This window comes from Lagenorhynchus albirostris, chromosome 17, assembly GCF_949774975.1.
Source record: "Lagenorhynchus albirostris chromosome 17, mLagAlb1.1, whole genome shotgun sequence".
NCBI lineage: Eukaryota > Metazoa > Chordata > Mammalia > Artiodactyla > Delphinidae > Lagenorhynchus > Lagenorhynchus albirostris.
In genome coordinates, this window is record NC_083111.1 from 40,857,502 (window position 1) to 40,874,622 (window position 17,121).

General features: G+C 43.2%; 1 protein-coding gene across 4 annotated transcripts in view; it reads left to right on the forward strand.

Moving 5' to 3' along the window:
* Positions 1-1,809: 1,809 nt before the first annotated feature.
* The window catches only part of ESRP1 (epithelial splicing regulatory protein 1), a 57,038-nt gene continuing 41,726 nt past the window's right edge, over positions 1,810-17,121 (forward strand). For all 4 annotated transcript variants that reach the window (XM_060127464.1, XM_060127466.1, XM_060127468.1 and 1 more), the window contains exons 1-4: positions 1,810-2,073; positions 2,582-2,710; positions 3,962-4,075; positions 6,949-7,063. In XM_060127464.1, the coding sequence (XP_059983447.1) occupies positions 1,942-2,073; positions 2,582-2,710; positions 3,962-4,075; positions 6,949-7,063 (490 nt within the window). In that variant the 5' untranslated portion in view covers positions 1,810-1,941. The remainder of the gene's footprint in view (positions 2,074-2,581; positions 2,711-3,961; positions 4,076-6,948; positions 7,064-17,121) is intronic.

Sequence of the window (17,121 nt, forward strand, 5' to 3'; positions counted from 1 at the left end):
CGTGGGCCCTTGCAAAGCTTCCTGGCCCTGGTAGAGCCCGGCCTTCTCCCGCTCTCTGGGGACGCGAGCTGCGCTACCTGTGCCGCGACCGTCGTCGCCAGCATCCTCTCCAGCCAGGAAGCGCGGCGCCGTCGGCCTCAGACTCCTAAAACCCTTCCGCCACCTCCCCACGCAGTCCGCGCTTCCTCCGCGTCAGGAAAGCCGCATCTCCAGCTTCCCCTGACATGCGTCCTGAAAGGTTCTCAGATTTGCACCTGGAGTGGGTTACTGGCGTGATAGGTGTCTGGTTGCCCGTTTTCACCTCAGGAATAAAGGGCTGGACACCTGGAGCCGAATTAGTAATACTTCAGACGGAATTGTGTTCCCAAGAAGAGATCACTTTCAAATATAAACGCCGAAGAAACTTCATCTCTAGCGCTTTTCTCTCGAAAATGTCAACAGGACCCACCACACTGCCGTCCGACTTGGTGGCAAGGCGATGGGGGCGGTGGGTGGGTGGCGGAGGTGGGCGCTCAGGCCCCTGGGCAGATCTAACTGCGCTAGGTAGGGAGACCGCTCGGGAACTTGGCCAAATCGACACAGAAGTACAAAGAAGAAGGTATGAGGTAGAGGGCAGGAGATCAGAGCGGGGACCTGTGGAAAAATCTGGCTTTGGCCTGATTTAGGAAAACATTAGGTACTGTAGATACATTTCACTTAGGGCCCAGGGCAAATCAAAGGAAGTGGGCCCCTGCCCCGGAGGAGGCTCCAGTCTCGAGCTAGAAGCCAGGACCAAACAAGGAGTAGCAATTAAGGGAGTAGTTGAGAGAAAAGGGCGTGGGTTCCATTGTGCCTGAACTTCCTCACGGGCGACCCCCTGCTGCTTTGCGCGCCGCAGCTGAGTCCTTGGGCGTCCCTTGGTGGCTGGGCGTCCAGTCCCGCGAGTTCCGCTCAGCCGCGCGCGGGGGTTTTCACTTCCCAAGGTGGACAGTACCTCGGGGTTTGGAGAAGCGGGCGCCCGGAGAGGGGGAGGGCCCCAAGGGTTTCGCCTGCTGTTTGCACTTCAAGGTGTGTTGGGCTCGGGAGAGGCTTTTCCGGTGCTTGGCAAATGCTCCCGCCACCTCCCGGCTGCCGTTGGCCGGTCCCTCCCTCCGTGGTTCGCCCTCTCGGGGCGCCGCGCCCTGGGTAGCTCCGCACCCGAGCCACACCTCTGGCCTCCTTTCGCCTCTCCGCGCCAGGCCTTTTCTCTTGACCCTTTAGGACCTCCGGCTTCGCTCCCCACAGCCGGCATTTCCCCAAGACCCCCACAGTTCGGCTACTTCCAAATGGGTAACCCGTCCCTGCGCGCCCTTTACCCCTCACCCTTTTCCCGTGCGGCCTCGGCTACCCTCTGGGTGGCAACCGCCTCTTCCCCGCCCCTCGCGTCTCCCCCTCCTCCCTTCTTGCCCTCCCCTCTCCAATCATCCAGCCATTGTCTCCCGCCCCCTCCTCCCCTTTCCCCCGGGCGGCCTCCTCCCCCACCGCTGCCACGTCGTGGTTTGAAGGAGCCAATGGGCAGGCGCCGCCAGGTGTCTCCTACCTGCACCACGTGGGGGAGGGGGAAGGGGCGGGCAGGTAGAGCCACATCCCAAAACAGAAAAGCTTTCAGCCATTGCGCGCGCCTCCCGCGGGTGCAGCCCTGCTCCAGGCTTTTTGCATAGACGCACGGGCAATTGAATACAAAAAGGGCAGGCCTCCTCCGCCCTCCTTCTCACCCCCCTTCCTGCCCTGGGTGTGGAGCTCGGGCCAGGTGTGGGCTTGGGTGGTTGGTTACCGCCTTTTGCACCAGCGGCGGCGAGGAGGGGGGGGTGGTCGCTCTTTCTTTTTCTCTTAGAAGAGGTTTTAGCACAGGTTTCCTCGTTCTCACTTCCACCTCACCTCACCGCCTCCCGACCCCCCTTCTCCCCCTCCCCACCTATCGTCATGACGGCGTCTCCGGATTACTTGGTGGTGCTTTTTGGAATCACTGCTGGGGCCACCGGGGCCAAGCTGGGCTCGGATGAGAAGGAGCTGATCCTGCTGTTGTGGAAAGTCGTGGATCTGGCCAACAAGAAGGTATTTATCCACGTTTCTGTCCAAATGATAGGAGTGGGGCAAGAGCTTGTAAAAGTTTGGGGAGTCGGTAAACAAGTGCTCTTGTTTGCCCACTTGGGAGGCTGGACCCGGGGCCTAGAGAATCCAGGATAAAACCAAACCTCTTGGCCAACCGCCTTGGAACCGTTTCAGTCCTCCAAAATCTGGCCCAGGTGGGGAGGCCGGGGGCCGCCAAGCCATGCTCTCTACCGGACGGGGGACGCCCCGGGAAGGCGGGGTGGGATCCCTGGGGGCCCAAGTGCTCACTTCCAGGGCCTTTCGGACCTGATCCGGGTGGGGGTGGGGCTGGGGGCTGGGCTGCGACGACCTCTTGGCCGCTGGAGCCGCTGGCGACAAGTGAGCTTTGATTCTGAGGCCAGACCCGTCGAGAGGTGTGGGCCGCCCCAGAAGGGGCGCAAGGAAGGAGAGCGAAGGTAGAGGTTCCCAAACTGAGGAAGGGAAAACTGAACCCTAATTTTCTCCCCCGGAGGTGGGACAGTTGCACGAAGTACTAGTTAGACCGGATCAGTTGGAGCTGACGGAGGATTGTAAAGAAGAAACTAAGATCGACGCCGAGAGCCTGTCCTCGGCGCCGCAGCTGGACCAAGCCCTCCGACAGGTGACAGCCCTGGGCCGCGCCGCCCACCCCATCTTAGCCACCCGGGCGTCCCTCCAAGCCAGCCCAACTCTATCAGGTCCCACGCCCTCGCCGGGCGGTCCACGCGTGTCCCCGGAGCGAGGGGACAAGACCCGGGCTTGCAGCCCCTGGTGGACCTTCTGCGAGGAGGTCGCTGCTCCTTTTCGCCTCCCAGCCCCCAGGGTCTTTGGGCCAAAACTTGCTAGCTTTCGAATTGCTTCCTGAATTATTCCTGGGGCCAGAGAATCTGCCGAGTTTTACCAGTCGAGTGATGAGCGGAGTTTGAATCCTAGCGCTCCAGACCCCAGACCCCAGACCCCAGACCCCAGACACGCCAGCCCTCTGCCGGGTTTGGGTCTGCAGCTCAGCCCTGGGACAGGGGGCGCTGTGGTGTAGACGAGCTGTGGCGTGCTGGAGGCGGCCCCAGCTGGGTGGGAACCTGAAGGTGCCTGCTTGGGTTTAGGCTCCTGAACTCCCAAAGGCCCGGTTCCGGTTCCGCTTCTTTAGTGGCCTTGGTCCTAGCGCCGGGAGGGTTTGCAGACCCGGACATGTGAGGCTGCTCCTTGGGTCACCGTGAAAGTAGTGGAATCCCCTGACTGGGATTGAGGTGACCTAAAAACCGGCTGCTCCAGGGTGCCGACGGGTACTGGATTGCGGATAGGGCGGGGCGCTAAACACCTGTGCACAGGTGCGTGTCCGGAGCTCTCACGGCTTCTGCCCTAGCACAGGAGTTGCGAATTATAGGGGAAAGTGATCATTTCTGTGGTGTGTTACAGGAAACGTATTACTAGATTTTCCAGAGGTCTATATACACATTACCCACATTCGAATCAGAAACTGACATCTTTCTTAAGTCTAGAACATCCTAACATAAAAAAAAGTAGCACCAGAGAATGACGTAATCAGAAGGCAACTTGCTGATGAAATGAGACCTCTGACTTAAAAGTCTCGAATGGATTTATCACAAGAATAGAAGGCGGTGGGTGTTGAACGGGAGGAAGAATGCATTTACTAAATTCTCCTGTACGTAAACTGAGGATTGACTGAAAAGCTACCTATATAAAGGAAGCTACACAGTTTGTAGGAACGGAGTCTTTCTAATGTTGCCCCCAGCAGCGGTGTTCTTCACAGCAGTTAGCGCGGTTTTCTCAGGTTATAACCAAGTGGGGCCACTCTTCAGAGTTTGTAAATCCTGCATCCATTGCATCCCTGGGTGTGTTTTGTTCTTTTCAGTTTAACCAGTCAGTGAGCAATGAGCTGAATATTGGGGTAGGAACCTCCTTCTGTCTCTGTACTGATGGGCAGCTTCATGTCAGGCAAATCCTGCATCCTGAGGCTTCCAAGAAGGTAAGAGTGCTGGCTTCTCGAAAAAACGATTGGACCTTACGGGTGACTGGACGCTTAAAAAATGGTTTATCCAAGTTTCTCCATTTTAAAAATATGCATATGAGGAGTTAGTATTTTATGGGTACAGAATTTCAGTTTGAGAAGATGACAAAGGGATGGTGGGGATTGTTGCACAACAGTGTGGATGTACTTAATGCCACTGAATTGTACACTTACAAATGGTTAAAATGGTAAATATTGTGTTATGTATATTTTACCACAATAAAAAGGTCACAACGCTTTCATAGAGATGTTTGAGGTTACAGTAATTTTATAGATACCCTTTGGTGACTGAATAAAAGTTTCCTTTTTGTTTATGTCAAGTTTTTGAGATGCTTGACATTCTCTCTTTTCCAAAGCATATTAGCTGAATTTTTGACATTTAAAATAACTACAAGCAGGTAGAACTGCATTTTAATACATTGTAATATTCCCGTCTGTGTGCCTTATCCTAGAAAGGAAAGAGCAAAGAAAAATCCAATTAAAACTTTTAAATTGCAATTCTAATAATTTCATTAAAAAGTTTTGTACTCTGACTTCACCATATAACTAGTGAGATGTTAATTATAGCATGCTGTACTTTGTGTGACTTAAAGTAAATGTTCAAAACTGATTGAATTTTGTATCAAAACAATAGGGTCACCCCCATCTTTTACCTTTACTTATCTTTCTGGTATGGAAAAGAGTATGAAACGAGAAAAATACTACCTTACTGTAGATGTGATTTCTCTCTCTGGGAAGAATACTGAGGGGCTGAGAAAAAATGGTGAGCGCAGACAGCAGACCCAGTGTAATCAATCATTGCTAATATAGTTGATCTTATCAACTTAATTAATTAGAGCTGTAACTTTTTATTGTGGTAGGCAGATACTGAACTTGAAAAGATGGAAGTAAAATATTTTTAAGGAAACTTTGTGAGGTTAGACTTGCAAAGAAAGGTTTAAACTGGCGTTTGATGTCATAAGTGAGTAGTCAGTGCACATTTTCTTTCTTTTTACTCCAATAGGGAAAAGGGAAGACATGAACTAAATGTATAATGACAATTTTAAAAGTCTGAAGGAGAAACTCAAGTTCCTTTATCTGGAGGCTTGAAGAAAACACTCCTTTTTACATTAACCTTAGTAATTATTTGATTAAAAGGGGGGAGTATATTTTATTAATTAAATGCTAGATAAATTGCTATACCCTTAATCCAGAAATAGATATATATGAGAATTTTTTTTCCCCTCAAACTCATATAAGGGATAAAACTTAATCCTTCCCTATTGGGCTGGAGGAAAACAGCTGTTTTTGTTATTTTAGGTACACTGCTTTGGATGTGGGAAAACCTCCAGAGAAAAATTGAGACATTTTCCTGAGCCACTTCTATTAGGATTTTGATAAAGAAAACTAAAACAATTAATTTAGTATCATTATGAAAATAATTCTATTCATTACAGAAAAATAAGGAAATGGTAAAACATAAAAGAAAATAATCCTTCCAGTCAGAAAACATTAAAGTGGTTTCTTGAATGTGAACATAGTTGAATGTATTCTTTCAGAGTTGTAGAAAAGCCTTACTTTTACAAGGAGCATTCATACTACACAAACATTTTAGCCTACTTTAAATTTAATATAACATTTGTATCCTTCGTAAGCAGTAAATAAAATATTTAGTATTTTAAACGGATATACCTATTGAAACCAAACATTGTTGGACATTTGAGTTATTGTCATTATAAACAGCTTTTACATAAGCATTCTTGTAGGTAATCTTGAAGATTCACAGTTCTTTTGGTGACTGTTTTGGAAAATGTCACCATGAGGTAGTGATACCTATTTCAAATATAGCGTGAGCAGGTCACATCTAATAGAATCCAATAAAGGAAAGTTATATAGAGACATTATTACTTAAATATTATGGGTCACAAACATTAAAAAGTATTTATTTCCTTGACTTTATAATGTACAAATTCCCCATAAGTGAATACAAATTATCTTGAAATTTAAAAAAAAAAATCTAAATTCAGTGTAACAAAACTAAATTTTGAAAATTATTCAATGAGGATTTTTTTTTTTCAGGAAAAAAAAGTGACACAATAGTATAATATTTGCTCTGACAGTTGAGCTTTGTTTAATTACCACAAGAGTGATGCTAATAGCTAAGAATGACTGGTAGCAACTTCTTTGCCGTTGAGATTTGTGATATATATATTTTTTTAAGTGTATTTTGAGTTCTCAGGTTTAGCCAAAATAATAATGGTCAGGAAAACTAATGTGGGACTATAATTTGGCACAAAAATAATCCTCTTCAGGTAATCAGGAATTTACTGTCTTAATCTAATTTTAATACACAGAATATGTATTATTAGAACCCAGTATTTTAAACTACTAGGTTTTAATAGAAAACTAAATTTTGATAAAACACATAGAATCCTATGTCTAGATATGTATTGTAAACATACGCATCTGTATGAAAACTGAGAGGGCTAAATACAGGGTGAAAATACAGATGGTCTAAAATAATTATGGCTAGACAAAGTATATAATGTTATCAAACAGAAAATATAATAGCCCAAATGTTTTATAGCTTCAGAACTGTTTTGAATGGAATACATCATGGAGCACAAACGTATAATCTATTGCCTTAAAATAAGATGAATTTTTCTTCCATGAGACTTTTATGTAGGATGTAATACTGTAACAGAAAATGAAGACACTCTAATGTTTAACTTAAAAATATTTTTTTAAATGGTGGTAAAATATACTTACATTCAATTCTTAGGTTCCCAATCATTAGGGAATCACTGAACTAAATTTATCTAGTTAACAGTGTCTACCTTGTCCCTCCTCAGAATGTATTATTGCCTGAATGCTTCTATTCCTTTTTTGATCTTCGGAAAGAGTTTAAGAAGTGTTGCCCTGGTTCACCTGATATTGATAAACTGGATGTTGCAGCAATGACAGAGTGTATCCTTTAAGTGATGACCCAGGAATCATTTGAAAAGACAGCTCCAGAAAACAATGGCAATTCAAGAAACTTTAAAACATTTTTAACTTTGACAGTGTATGAAAATTGACTTGTCCAAAATTTGTCTACTGTGCTAGGAAAAATGGTGCAATTACTGGCGTCTTTCAAAGTAGTTATAATTTACTGAATCTGAATAGTGATTTAGATGGATTTAGACATGGATTTTTGTTAGGTGAACACATCTAAAATAGAATTCAATTTTGGATTATGGGAGTGGTTTTGTTTTTTCAGTTGATGAATTGATAAATGATAAAATTGATAAAAGAATGTGGTGAAGACCACATTCTTTGCCAATTCTAAGGCCACTTGTTCTTGATTATCTTGGTTTTAGGGTTTATTTCATCTTCTTTTGAATGGATAAAAATTTTTTAAAGTTTGGATGTATACTCTTGACAAACAGCTGTTCATTGGCACCCCTTTTAACCTTCTCTGGATTTGTCAAGTACATGTAGATTGTGGTAATTATTACAAGCCATCTTTTGAGATGATAAAATGAAGCTGAGATTTTACCCCAAATTCTTTCATAACCAAGAAAATATATCTGATGCATTATGTATTGTAAAAGTGAATTTTATAATCACAAATCTTGTCATGAATGACCCATCATCTTTCATCCAGTAAGTCTTTAAAGTGCTAACTAATAAGAGTCATGTGCTAACATATCAGATGTAACACTGAGTAATAGAAGTGTGGGGACTCGCCCAAAGCCACTATGAGAATCATCATGAAGTCAGATTCAAGTTATTTTCATGAACGTGGGGGTATAGATGTTTATTCTAAAAATTTCTCATCCATTTTCAGGTGCTAAAGCTTGATTTTTGTTTTATTTCAAAATTTCTTGCTATAAAAGGTTGTTTGGATATTTTTCCTAACCATTTGTAAACAGATCAAACCCATTTTGTTTGCCTTCTTGGAAGTAGGTAGCTAGAATTTTGGTGTAGCTGATTTAGCTACTAGTTAATTACTGGTTTAGCTCCCAGCAGTGCCGGGAGAAGGGTAGAATAAGCGCATTTGAGTGAATTCTTACAAGTTTCATTAGAAGGTTGGGACAGTAGAAAAACTTGCTATGTGTTTTGTTGGTTTAAATGCTGTATGAATTAGCTCAGGCTGCCATAACAAATACCATAGACTGGGTGGTTTATTAGCAACAGATATTTATTTTCTCACAGTTCTGGAGTATGGGAAGTCCAAGATCAGGGTGGCAGCATGGTTGACTTCTGGTGAGGGCTCTTTCTGGCTTTCAGATAGCTGCCTCTTCCCTGTGTCTCACATGGCGGGTAGGGGGAGTGGCATGGCCAGGAGTGTTGGGAGAGGTATCTTTCTTTTCCTCTCTTTATAAGGCCACAGGCCTAACAGATTAGGGCTCCTTCCTTATGGCCTCATTTAACTTTAATTGCCTCCTAAATACTCTATCCCCAGATACAGTCACATTGGGGGTTGGGGCTTAAACACATGAATTTTGGGGAGGGACGCAATCCCATCTATAGCAAATGCGAAACCATTTAATGTGCTGGTACAAAATAGAGAATGAAAAATTCTGGCAAAGTGTTAGTAGATATTGAAGGGAAAGTGTAATAAGTTAATTTAGAAAAAGACAACTTGAGTAGGAAAGACAGTATATTAAGAACCGTTTATCCCTGACTGCTCTGTTTTCTCTTTTAGCAAAGAAAATCTTTCCCTAGTAATCGTAGGTCAGATATTAGTAAAAATTTCCATAGCTACAAATAAGAGGTTCTTATATTTAGGTATTTCGCTTTTCTCAATGTGTTCACAGTTCAGAGAGCTTGTTAAAAGGTTACCTATTTTTTTTCTCCTTGGTTTCTTCTTAAGAGCTTCACGTATAAACGATTTGGGGTTGTTAGTAAACATCTTCAGTATGGTAACCTGGGCTTTTTACTTGCTCTATGCTGTCTTACCTGCACAATGTATACGTACTTTTTAAAAGTACTATATACTTTTATATAGTTTTTGCATTGTCTGCCCTTAAAGGTGACCTAAGGTGAATGGGTAAGCTATGCTGATTATTTTTTCTGTCATTCCTTTTTATCTTAGCTCTGTAACTGTTTGTTGGCAGTTTTATTTTTCAAGTACCATGGAGAGGAAAATCAGAAATATTTGACTACAGTAAACAGGTGAATTGTGAATAAAGCTAAGCTGGCCTTCATTTCAGCCATATAACACCTGACATTTGAGGAAGGATCTCATGACCATTAAGTAATGCATTCATTGAAAAATTAGGGAATTTTTCTGTTTATTTTAAAACAGCCTAATTTTAGCCTAGTTTCTTTGGACTTACATTGGAAGTCTTAGCTTTTTTAGTCTTATTGCCAATCAAAAAGTGGATTTTTGTTTTTTGTTTTGTTTTTGGCCGCACCGCATGGAATGTGGGGATCTTAGTTCCCCGACCAGGGAAGGATCCCATGGCCCCTGCAGTGCAAGAGTGGAGTCCTAACCACTAGACTGCCAGGGAATTCCCCCCAAAGTGGATCTTAATCTTAAATGTTTTTATTAGTGTTTTATTTGCATACTTCTTTCCCATTTAACAGGTAAGAAATGTTGTTAAGCCTTTCTATCTGTGGTTTTAGTTTTATGTTGCTGCTGTGATCAGTTACTTTATGACTCTTAGTCAGAGGATTCATTATTTCCCTGACCTGGCCATCAAACTAGTTCCTCAGGTCAAAGACAATCATACCAGATTTGACTGTGCAGAGGATTTCTACAACGTCTGAACTAAAGAGCTGTCCAATTCTCTCAGACCACTAAACATTTTCCTTTCTAATATGGAAATGGCACTGGATTTGGAAACATAAAGGTACTCATTACGCATCCTTGATGGTTTTGCCAAGTAGCTGGAGAGTCATTTGCTCCAGAGGGATTACCTGTTCCACCAGGTAACCAGCGGGGGAGGGAGAGAGGCTCTTGCCAACCCTCAGAAAGGAACAAGTAAGAATTTGCAGCTTTGCTTCCTTGGGAAAGTTACTGGCCTTCTCCAAGCCTCACTTTCATCTCAGGTAGTCCCCAGTGAAAGCTTTGTGAACCGTGGGTGCTATGTAAATGAAGTAGTATGACCACTTTGATAAAAGAAAAGGTTTAGGCATTTCTTGAATGCAGTCTTCGTTCTTATTTTAGCACATATGTTCCTCTTTTGTCCTTGTGTTGGTTCTAAAACATTTCTGGTGTTAGAGTTGATCCTCTCTGAGTTATTCCAGCTGCAGTTTTGTTACCTGCTTTGAGTTATGCAGTCCTAGCTGGAAAGAAGACCTCATTTAGCAGGTGAAATGTGGGTGGCATTTTGTAAGCTTTTTACTTAATCATGTGAGGTGGTGAGGGTGTGATGATAGGAATTGGGGCCCATGTGATTTTTTTTTTTAAAGGAAATTTATCATAGGTCCCTTGGGGAAATTAATGCTAGTTGTCCCCTGCTGAAAGTACATTTTGATTATGAAGCTATTTGTATAATGACTTATCTGTTTTTTTAAAAAAAAACAAACCTATTTCCCCCAACGGTATTGGATGGAATTACTTCCTCCTGGTTTCTTAACCTATTTTTTGTTAGCTTTGTAACTCATGAGCTGATTTATTCTCCTTGATCAAGACCTCTGCCGTTGTGTTTATTTCATTTTGCCAAGCCTTTACTAAGAACTCATTTTAAATGAAGTATGGCCTTGTCCAGAGAGCAGGTGAAAGAAGAGAACTGTCTATCAACTGGGTGCTCACTATTTATCCCATCAGTAGCCTCCCAAGAGCCCAGTGGAGGAGGTATTGTCCCCTTTTCATAGCTAGGGAAACTGAGGCTTAGAGATTTTATCTTAAGTTAGAAGTGTCAGCATTTGAACCTGAGTCTGACTGCAAACAGTCTGCTTGTTAACTAGGGGATAATATTCTAGAATTTATAAAGATTATCTGAGGGTGGGGTTGGCTGTTTAAATAGATTATCTCCCTTATAAATTTATAGTCTATGTTTCCTGAGACTAAACTATTCAGGAGAAAAGGGAAGTTAATTTTGTAAAATTTCAATCTAGTTGTAGGGTATTGCATCCATATGTGCTGTTTGATATTATAAGCATATGCCGTTTCACTAGTGCAGCTTTCCATTAACAAGGCAAAAAAAAAATCACTAAACCACTCTTGTCTACCCATCCAAGTGTTAGTAGGGGTGTGTGTGTCTTTCCCTGTGTTTGTGTTTCACCACTTCTTGTTGGGGGTATACGATATGTGTTTCTGTGGGCGTGCTACTGACACAGTGACGAGGGCAGGTTTTTCCCATATATTAAAGATGGAGATAATAGCCTTACTAGCAGAGTGGTTAAGAACACGAGCTCTGGAGTCAGATTTACTGGGGATGAATTTACTGTACCTCTCAGCCCCAGTTTTCCCATCTTAAAATGGGCATAACTACTGCAAGGAATAATGAGCTAGTACATGAAACCACTCAGCCACTGCCTGCCCTACTGTGTGCTCTCCAGTGTCGACTGGGTTGTAGCATGTCTCCAAAGAAGAAAGCCATCTGCCAAAGACTCTGAAAGGACTTCCTTATTAATTTAAGACCTTATCTAAACTATCTTACGCCTAAAGAATTTTTTCCTAATCTTTCGTGAGACTGGTTATAGATCTTTTAAAACATCAGCTACATGTTAGTACAGGTAAGCTTCAGGGTTTAGCTTCTCCATAAGTAAAAATAGTGTGTGCGAGTGTGGTTCATTCTGCACTTATGTGCTTATTTGTTATGACTAGTTGAACTGGGCCTTTGCAGTCGCAAAACCTTCATTGCTCTTAGAAAGTGGACGCAGATGCTGAATCCTCCTTGGCACCTTTTTGCGTATGAAAGGGATTTTAAGTATCACCAAGTGTATGGTTAAGTTGGGTTAGTAGTTGACCTTGTTGGCTAGAGGGGGGAAGAAATGATCTTTGGCACCACATCGGTATGATGTGAGCCAAACTGGCGAATACTCTGGTATGTGGTCTGTAATACGTTAGGTGACTAGAAATACTGTATATTCTCGGCCAGCACTCAGAGTTGTTATGTTAATTTTGTGTGGTTTATTTTGATTATAAAATAATTTACTTTTAAAATGTGAGTTTCGGAATTTCAGGATAGTTTTTTTGTTTTAGAAGACTTTGGAAGACATTATCATGGAGTCTCCCTTTCCTAATTTATTTATGCCATATAAATGTCTTTTTCTAAAGTAGAAATTTTTATCTTTTTTTTTTTGCATTAGTTCCTACTTCTACCTTATTTCTTCGAAGGTATAATTGACTTGTCAGTTTTGCGCTTTGTTAACAATAATACCTCCTGAAGTAATATTTGGTAGGATGGATCTCGCTTTTTTGGTTTGTTTTTCCCCCTGTTGGAAAGAGTAAGCTTCTGAGGAATAGAGTTAAAACTATGGTTTTAGATTCCCCAGCATTTATTACTGGTATAAAGAAAGTTTTTGTTGCTTTGGCTCTTAGTTGCATTCTTTTACACTGGCATTCTTTTTTCTTTTTTTAAAAAAAATATTTATTTATTTATTTATTTTTGGCTGCGTTAGGTCTTCGTTGCTCCATGCAGGCTTTCTCTAGCCATGGCGAGCGGGGTCTACTCTTCGTTGCTGTGCGTGGGCTTCTCATTGCCGTGGCTTCTCTTGTTGCAGAGCACAGGCTCTAGGCATGTGGGCTTCAGGAGCTGTGGTTGTGGCTCATGGGCTTTAGAGCGCAGGCTCAGCAGTTGTGGCACACGGGCTTCGTTGCTCCGCGGCATGTGGGCTCCTCCCGCACCAGGGATTGAACCCGCGTACCCTGCATTGGCAGGCGGACTCCCAACCACTGCACCACCGGGGAAGTCCCTACACTGGCATTCTTGATTTGCTTCTTTCAAAGCTCATTTTAAAATATAGCAGGTTATTTATAGAACCTGTTTTTTATTTAATTAATTAATTAATTAATTTATTTGGCCATGCGGCAGGTTTGACGGATCTTAGTTCCCCTGCTAGGGGTCAAACCCTTCCCCCTGCAGTGGAAGCATGGAGTCCTAACCACTGGACCGCTGCAAAAGTCCCTAGAACCTGTTTTTTTTTTTTTTTTTTTGCTGTACGCGGGCCTCTCACTGTTGTGGCCTCTCCCGTTGCGGAGCACAGGCTCTAGACGCGCAGGCCCAGCCGCCATGCCTCACGGGCCCAGCCGTTCCGCGGCATGTGGGATCTTCCCGGACCGGGGCACGAACCCGTGTCCCCTGCATCGGCAGGCGGACTCTCAACCACTGCGCCACCAGGGAAGCCCTATTTCTATTTATTTTAAAATTTTTATTTATTTTGGCTGCGTTGGGTCTTAGTTGTGGCACATGGGATCTTCTCTAGTTGCGGTGTACAGGCTTCTCTCTAGGTATGGTGTGTGGGCTCCAGAGTGTGCGGGCTCAGTAGTTGTGGCACACGGGCTCCCTAGTTGTGGCTTGAGGGCTCAGTCGTTGCGGCGTGTGGGCTCAGTTGCCCTGTGGCTTGTGGGCTCAGTTGCCCTGTGCCCTGTTGCCCTGCGGCGTGTGGGCTCAGATGCCCTATGTGGGATCTTAGTCCCCCAACGAGGGATTGAACCTGCATCCTCTGCACTGGAAGGTGGATTCTTAACCACTGGACCACCAGGGAAGCCCCCTATGTATGCTTCTTTTAGATAGAAACTAAGAACTTACTTTTAAAGAGAGGTTATTTACCTGGGAAAACTGAGTGTTCTGAAACCAAATGTGTCCATTTTCCGCAGTCAGAAAAGGTAACTTCTTTTGAATGGATAAGTTAATATTGATGGACTTTGTGGCACTGAGGAAACGTTCCTTCTGTTCAACTATAGGCGAAGTCTCAGGACTTGTCTAAGTTCTGTGTAAATGCAGCCATTTGCTCAGTTGTATCCTGACATGCTCATTTTGTTCCCACCATATCTGGCTTTACTCTTCCTCGTTTCCTCATGGCGTTTCTCATTGCAAAGCTGGCTAAGCCTGTTGGTGCTGTTGTGGCTGCCTCAAGGGCAGAATGACTAAGTTGCATGACAACCATAAATCAGGAGGCACAGACTCATCTTTCCTTCTCTCAAGATCAGACGTGCAGCAAGTAATTCAATATATAATTATAAATTGATAGGAGAAAGAATTGGTACTAAAAGTTTTTTCTCACTCCCGTTTATTTATTGTTCATGCTACATTCTGGTAAGAATTATGAAAAACTGAATGAACCTTCTGAAGACAGTGGTGTGAGTGGGTGGGTGGTTTGGGCATGCAGGAGGTTGGGTGACTTTTAAAAGTTGCTGGGAGCTTAGAGCTGCTGATCTTCCTGGTGTGTGATGACTTGAAGGGAAACATGTTGGGACGTGTTACGTGGGACCAAGTTAGCCCAATGTCTAGAACGTATTCTTAATTTAAAAAGTAGACCAGTAAAATCTTCAGCTACAAATCTATTCTACAGAGACAGGATACTTTACGTTGTTGCTTTTTCACTTGGCTTTCATATCATACATTTAGAAAGCTTCTCACAAACTATTGCTCAAAACAAAACAAATTAAGCAAAACTTCTTATCTTGGTGCAGGGAATTACAGACACATTGTCAAATCAGAGCTGGGAAACTTGAATGAGTTACAGAACTTCTCTCAATCCTAGTTTCATCTGTTTGGTTTTACTGTTATCTACCTGGCAGGGCTACTGTAAAAATAGGAGGAAATAGACAGTGTTTAGCACAAAATGGTGTGTAGTAAATGCCATCATTACGTCAGTAGAGTCTTAGAAGTAATAGGTGCTGTGGTAGATGGAAAGAGATCAGAGGAAAGCGGACCTGTGCTCAGGAAATGCATAATACAGTTGAAGAGAGTAATATTTTATAGGAATAGTATCTAATCAACTCTTAACTTGATGGTTGTGACCTAGAGCAGTTAGGGAAGACTTTGGTGCTGAGTGGGAGTGATCCATGGTCTAATTTGGTTAAGGGATTAAGAGGATAAGAGGATTTTATAGGGGAGTTACCTGAGCAAAGGTGAGAAAGTTTATGTCTCTTGTCATTGATAGAGGAGAAAAAACTTGTTTGAATTGAATATAGTTTCCAGTTCCTTCAAAGCTTAATTTTTCCCCAAGATTCTGTTTTGGGATAGAAAGTTACGATGTGGCAAACGTTCCTGTTGCATTCTCTGTTTTCGGCAATTTTCATTCCTCTAGGTCAGAAGTGAGCAAACTTTTTCAGTAAAGGGCTAAAGCGTCAATGTTTTAGTTTTTTTGCAGGCCACGTACAGTCTCTGCTCATTCTTTCTTTACAATCTTTTAAAAAATGTAAAAGCCGTACTTTTCTCTGGGCTGCACAAAAATAGGGTGAGGATCAAGGGTTGACTCTTGCTGTGTTTTCATCCATGTTCCTTACGGTGTAGGGTATGCGTGCTTGCGTGAGTGTGTGTGTGTGTGTGTGTGTGTTTGTCTCTGCTGATAGGGGTTTTGCCACAGCATCAGGTTGGTCCTTATGCAGTGTTTCCTTGGTCAGATTTCTTCAAAATTTCTATCTGGTAATGGTCTCCTACATGTAAAAGTTGCCTCTGAATCAATAGATGGCAAGGGGTTAAGTTGCCACTCTTGGGAGATGTTGGCTTATACCTGCGGTTCTCAACCTGGGCTGGGTTTTACCCACCTGGGGACATTTGACAATGTCTGGAGACATATTTTTTGTTTTGTTTTGTTTTTGTTTGTTTTTTGCTGTATGTGGGCCTCTCACTGTTGTGGCCTCTCCTGTTGCGGAGCACAGGCTCCAGACGCGCAGGCTCAGCGGCCATGGCTCACGGGCCCAGCCACTCCGCGGCATGTGGGATCTTCCCGGACCGGGGCACGAACCCGTGTCCCCTGCATCAGCAGGCGGACTCTGAACCACTGCACCACTAGGGAAGCCCTGGAGACATTTTTAATTGTTATTACTGGAGGTAGGTAGAGGTCAACATGCTACTAAAAATCCTATAGTACACAGGACACTGCCCCACCCCCCAACAAAAAATTATCTGCCCTATGTGCCACTAATGCTGAGGTTGAGAAACACTGGCTTATACAATGGCATTGGTCTCCATTCCTTGGATATGTTTCTCTTTACTTCATTGTACGCCCTTATAAGGCTGAAAGTGTTATTAGAATGCAGGGTTCCAGACATTTGGTGGCAGAGTTTACATGATAAACTATAGCTAGTCACAGCTCTTCTTTCTTAGTTCTGTAAGGATCCATAAAGTCCCTCCCATCTCCCCAGAAAACTTAGGGCAGTTGTCTCCCTAAAGCATCTTCATCCTTTGGCTCCAGTTTTTCTGTCCTATCATTATGTTCTTTGAAAATGGCGCTGAATTAATAAATACTTCATAGTACAGCTTCCCAAGGAAAATCATTTTAATGACCCCAGTCAGTGGTCATTGCTCTGTTGCTTGAACATCTCTTGGGATTGATTTTCTGATCCCTCAGTGGGGAGCACATTTATTTTATCACTAGATGATTGATGTAAAGGGCGGGACTGCAGGGGGAAATGCAGAAATCATCCACCATTTTAGCTTGATGATTATCCTGTGAGCCTACAAATAGGCATCTGGTGAGTTCAGATTTTTTAGTCATAAATGTGACCCTCTTAAAGTGTGATTATCATAAGTTATGGAAGTTGATCACCTGAGGGTTCTAGGAAGAGCAGGGAGAGCATCACGTATGCGTTGTGTCCTGGGCTTGTTTTATCTCATTTAATCTTCACAAGAGCCCAGGGAGGTAAAGATTATCACAGCTTTGGCTTTACAGGTAAGCTGAAGTTTAGTGGGGTTAAGTAATTTGCCAAGAAACATATGGCTGCCTTTCTACATGCAGCATATTTAATGACAGAGAAATGTAACCGGTTGAGAGATGACACACAAATGAATTTGCTTAGCATGTCTCTTTACTGGAGAAAGACAAGAGGAAGCTGTGGGGATGAAATAGAAAGGAATTTTGAATTGAGAATAGAATATTACTCATTCAGAAGACTGGCTATAATTCTTGGTGGGGAG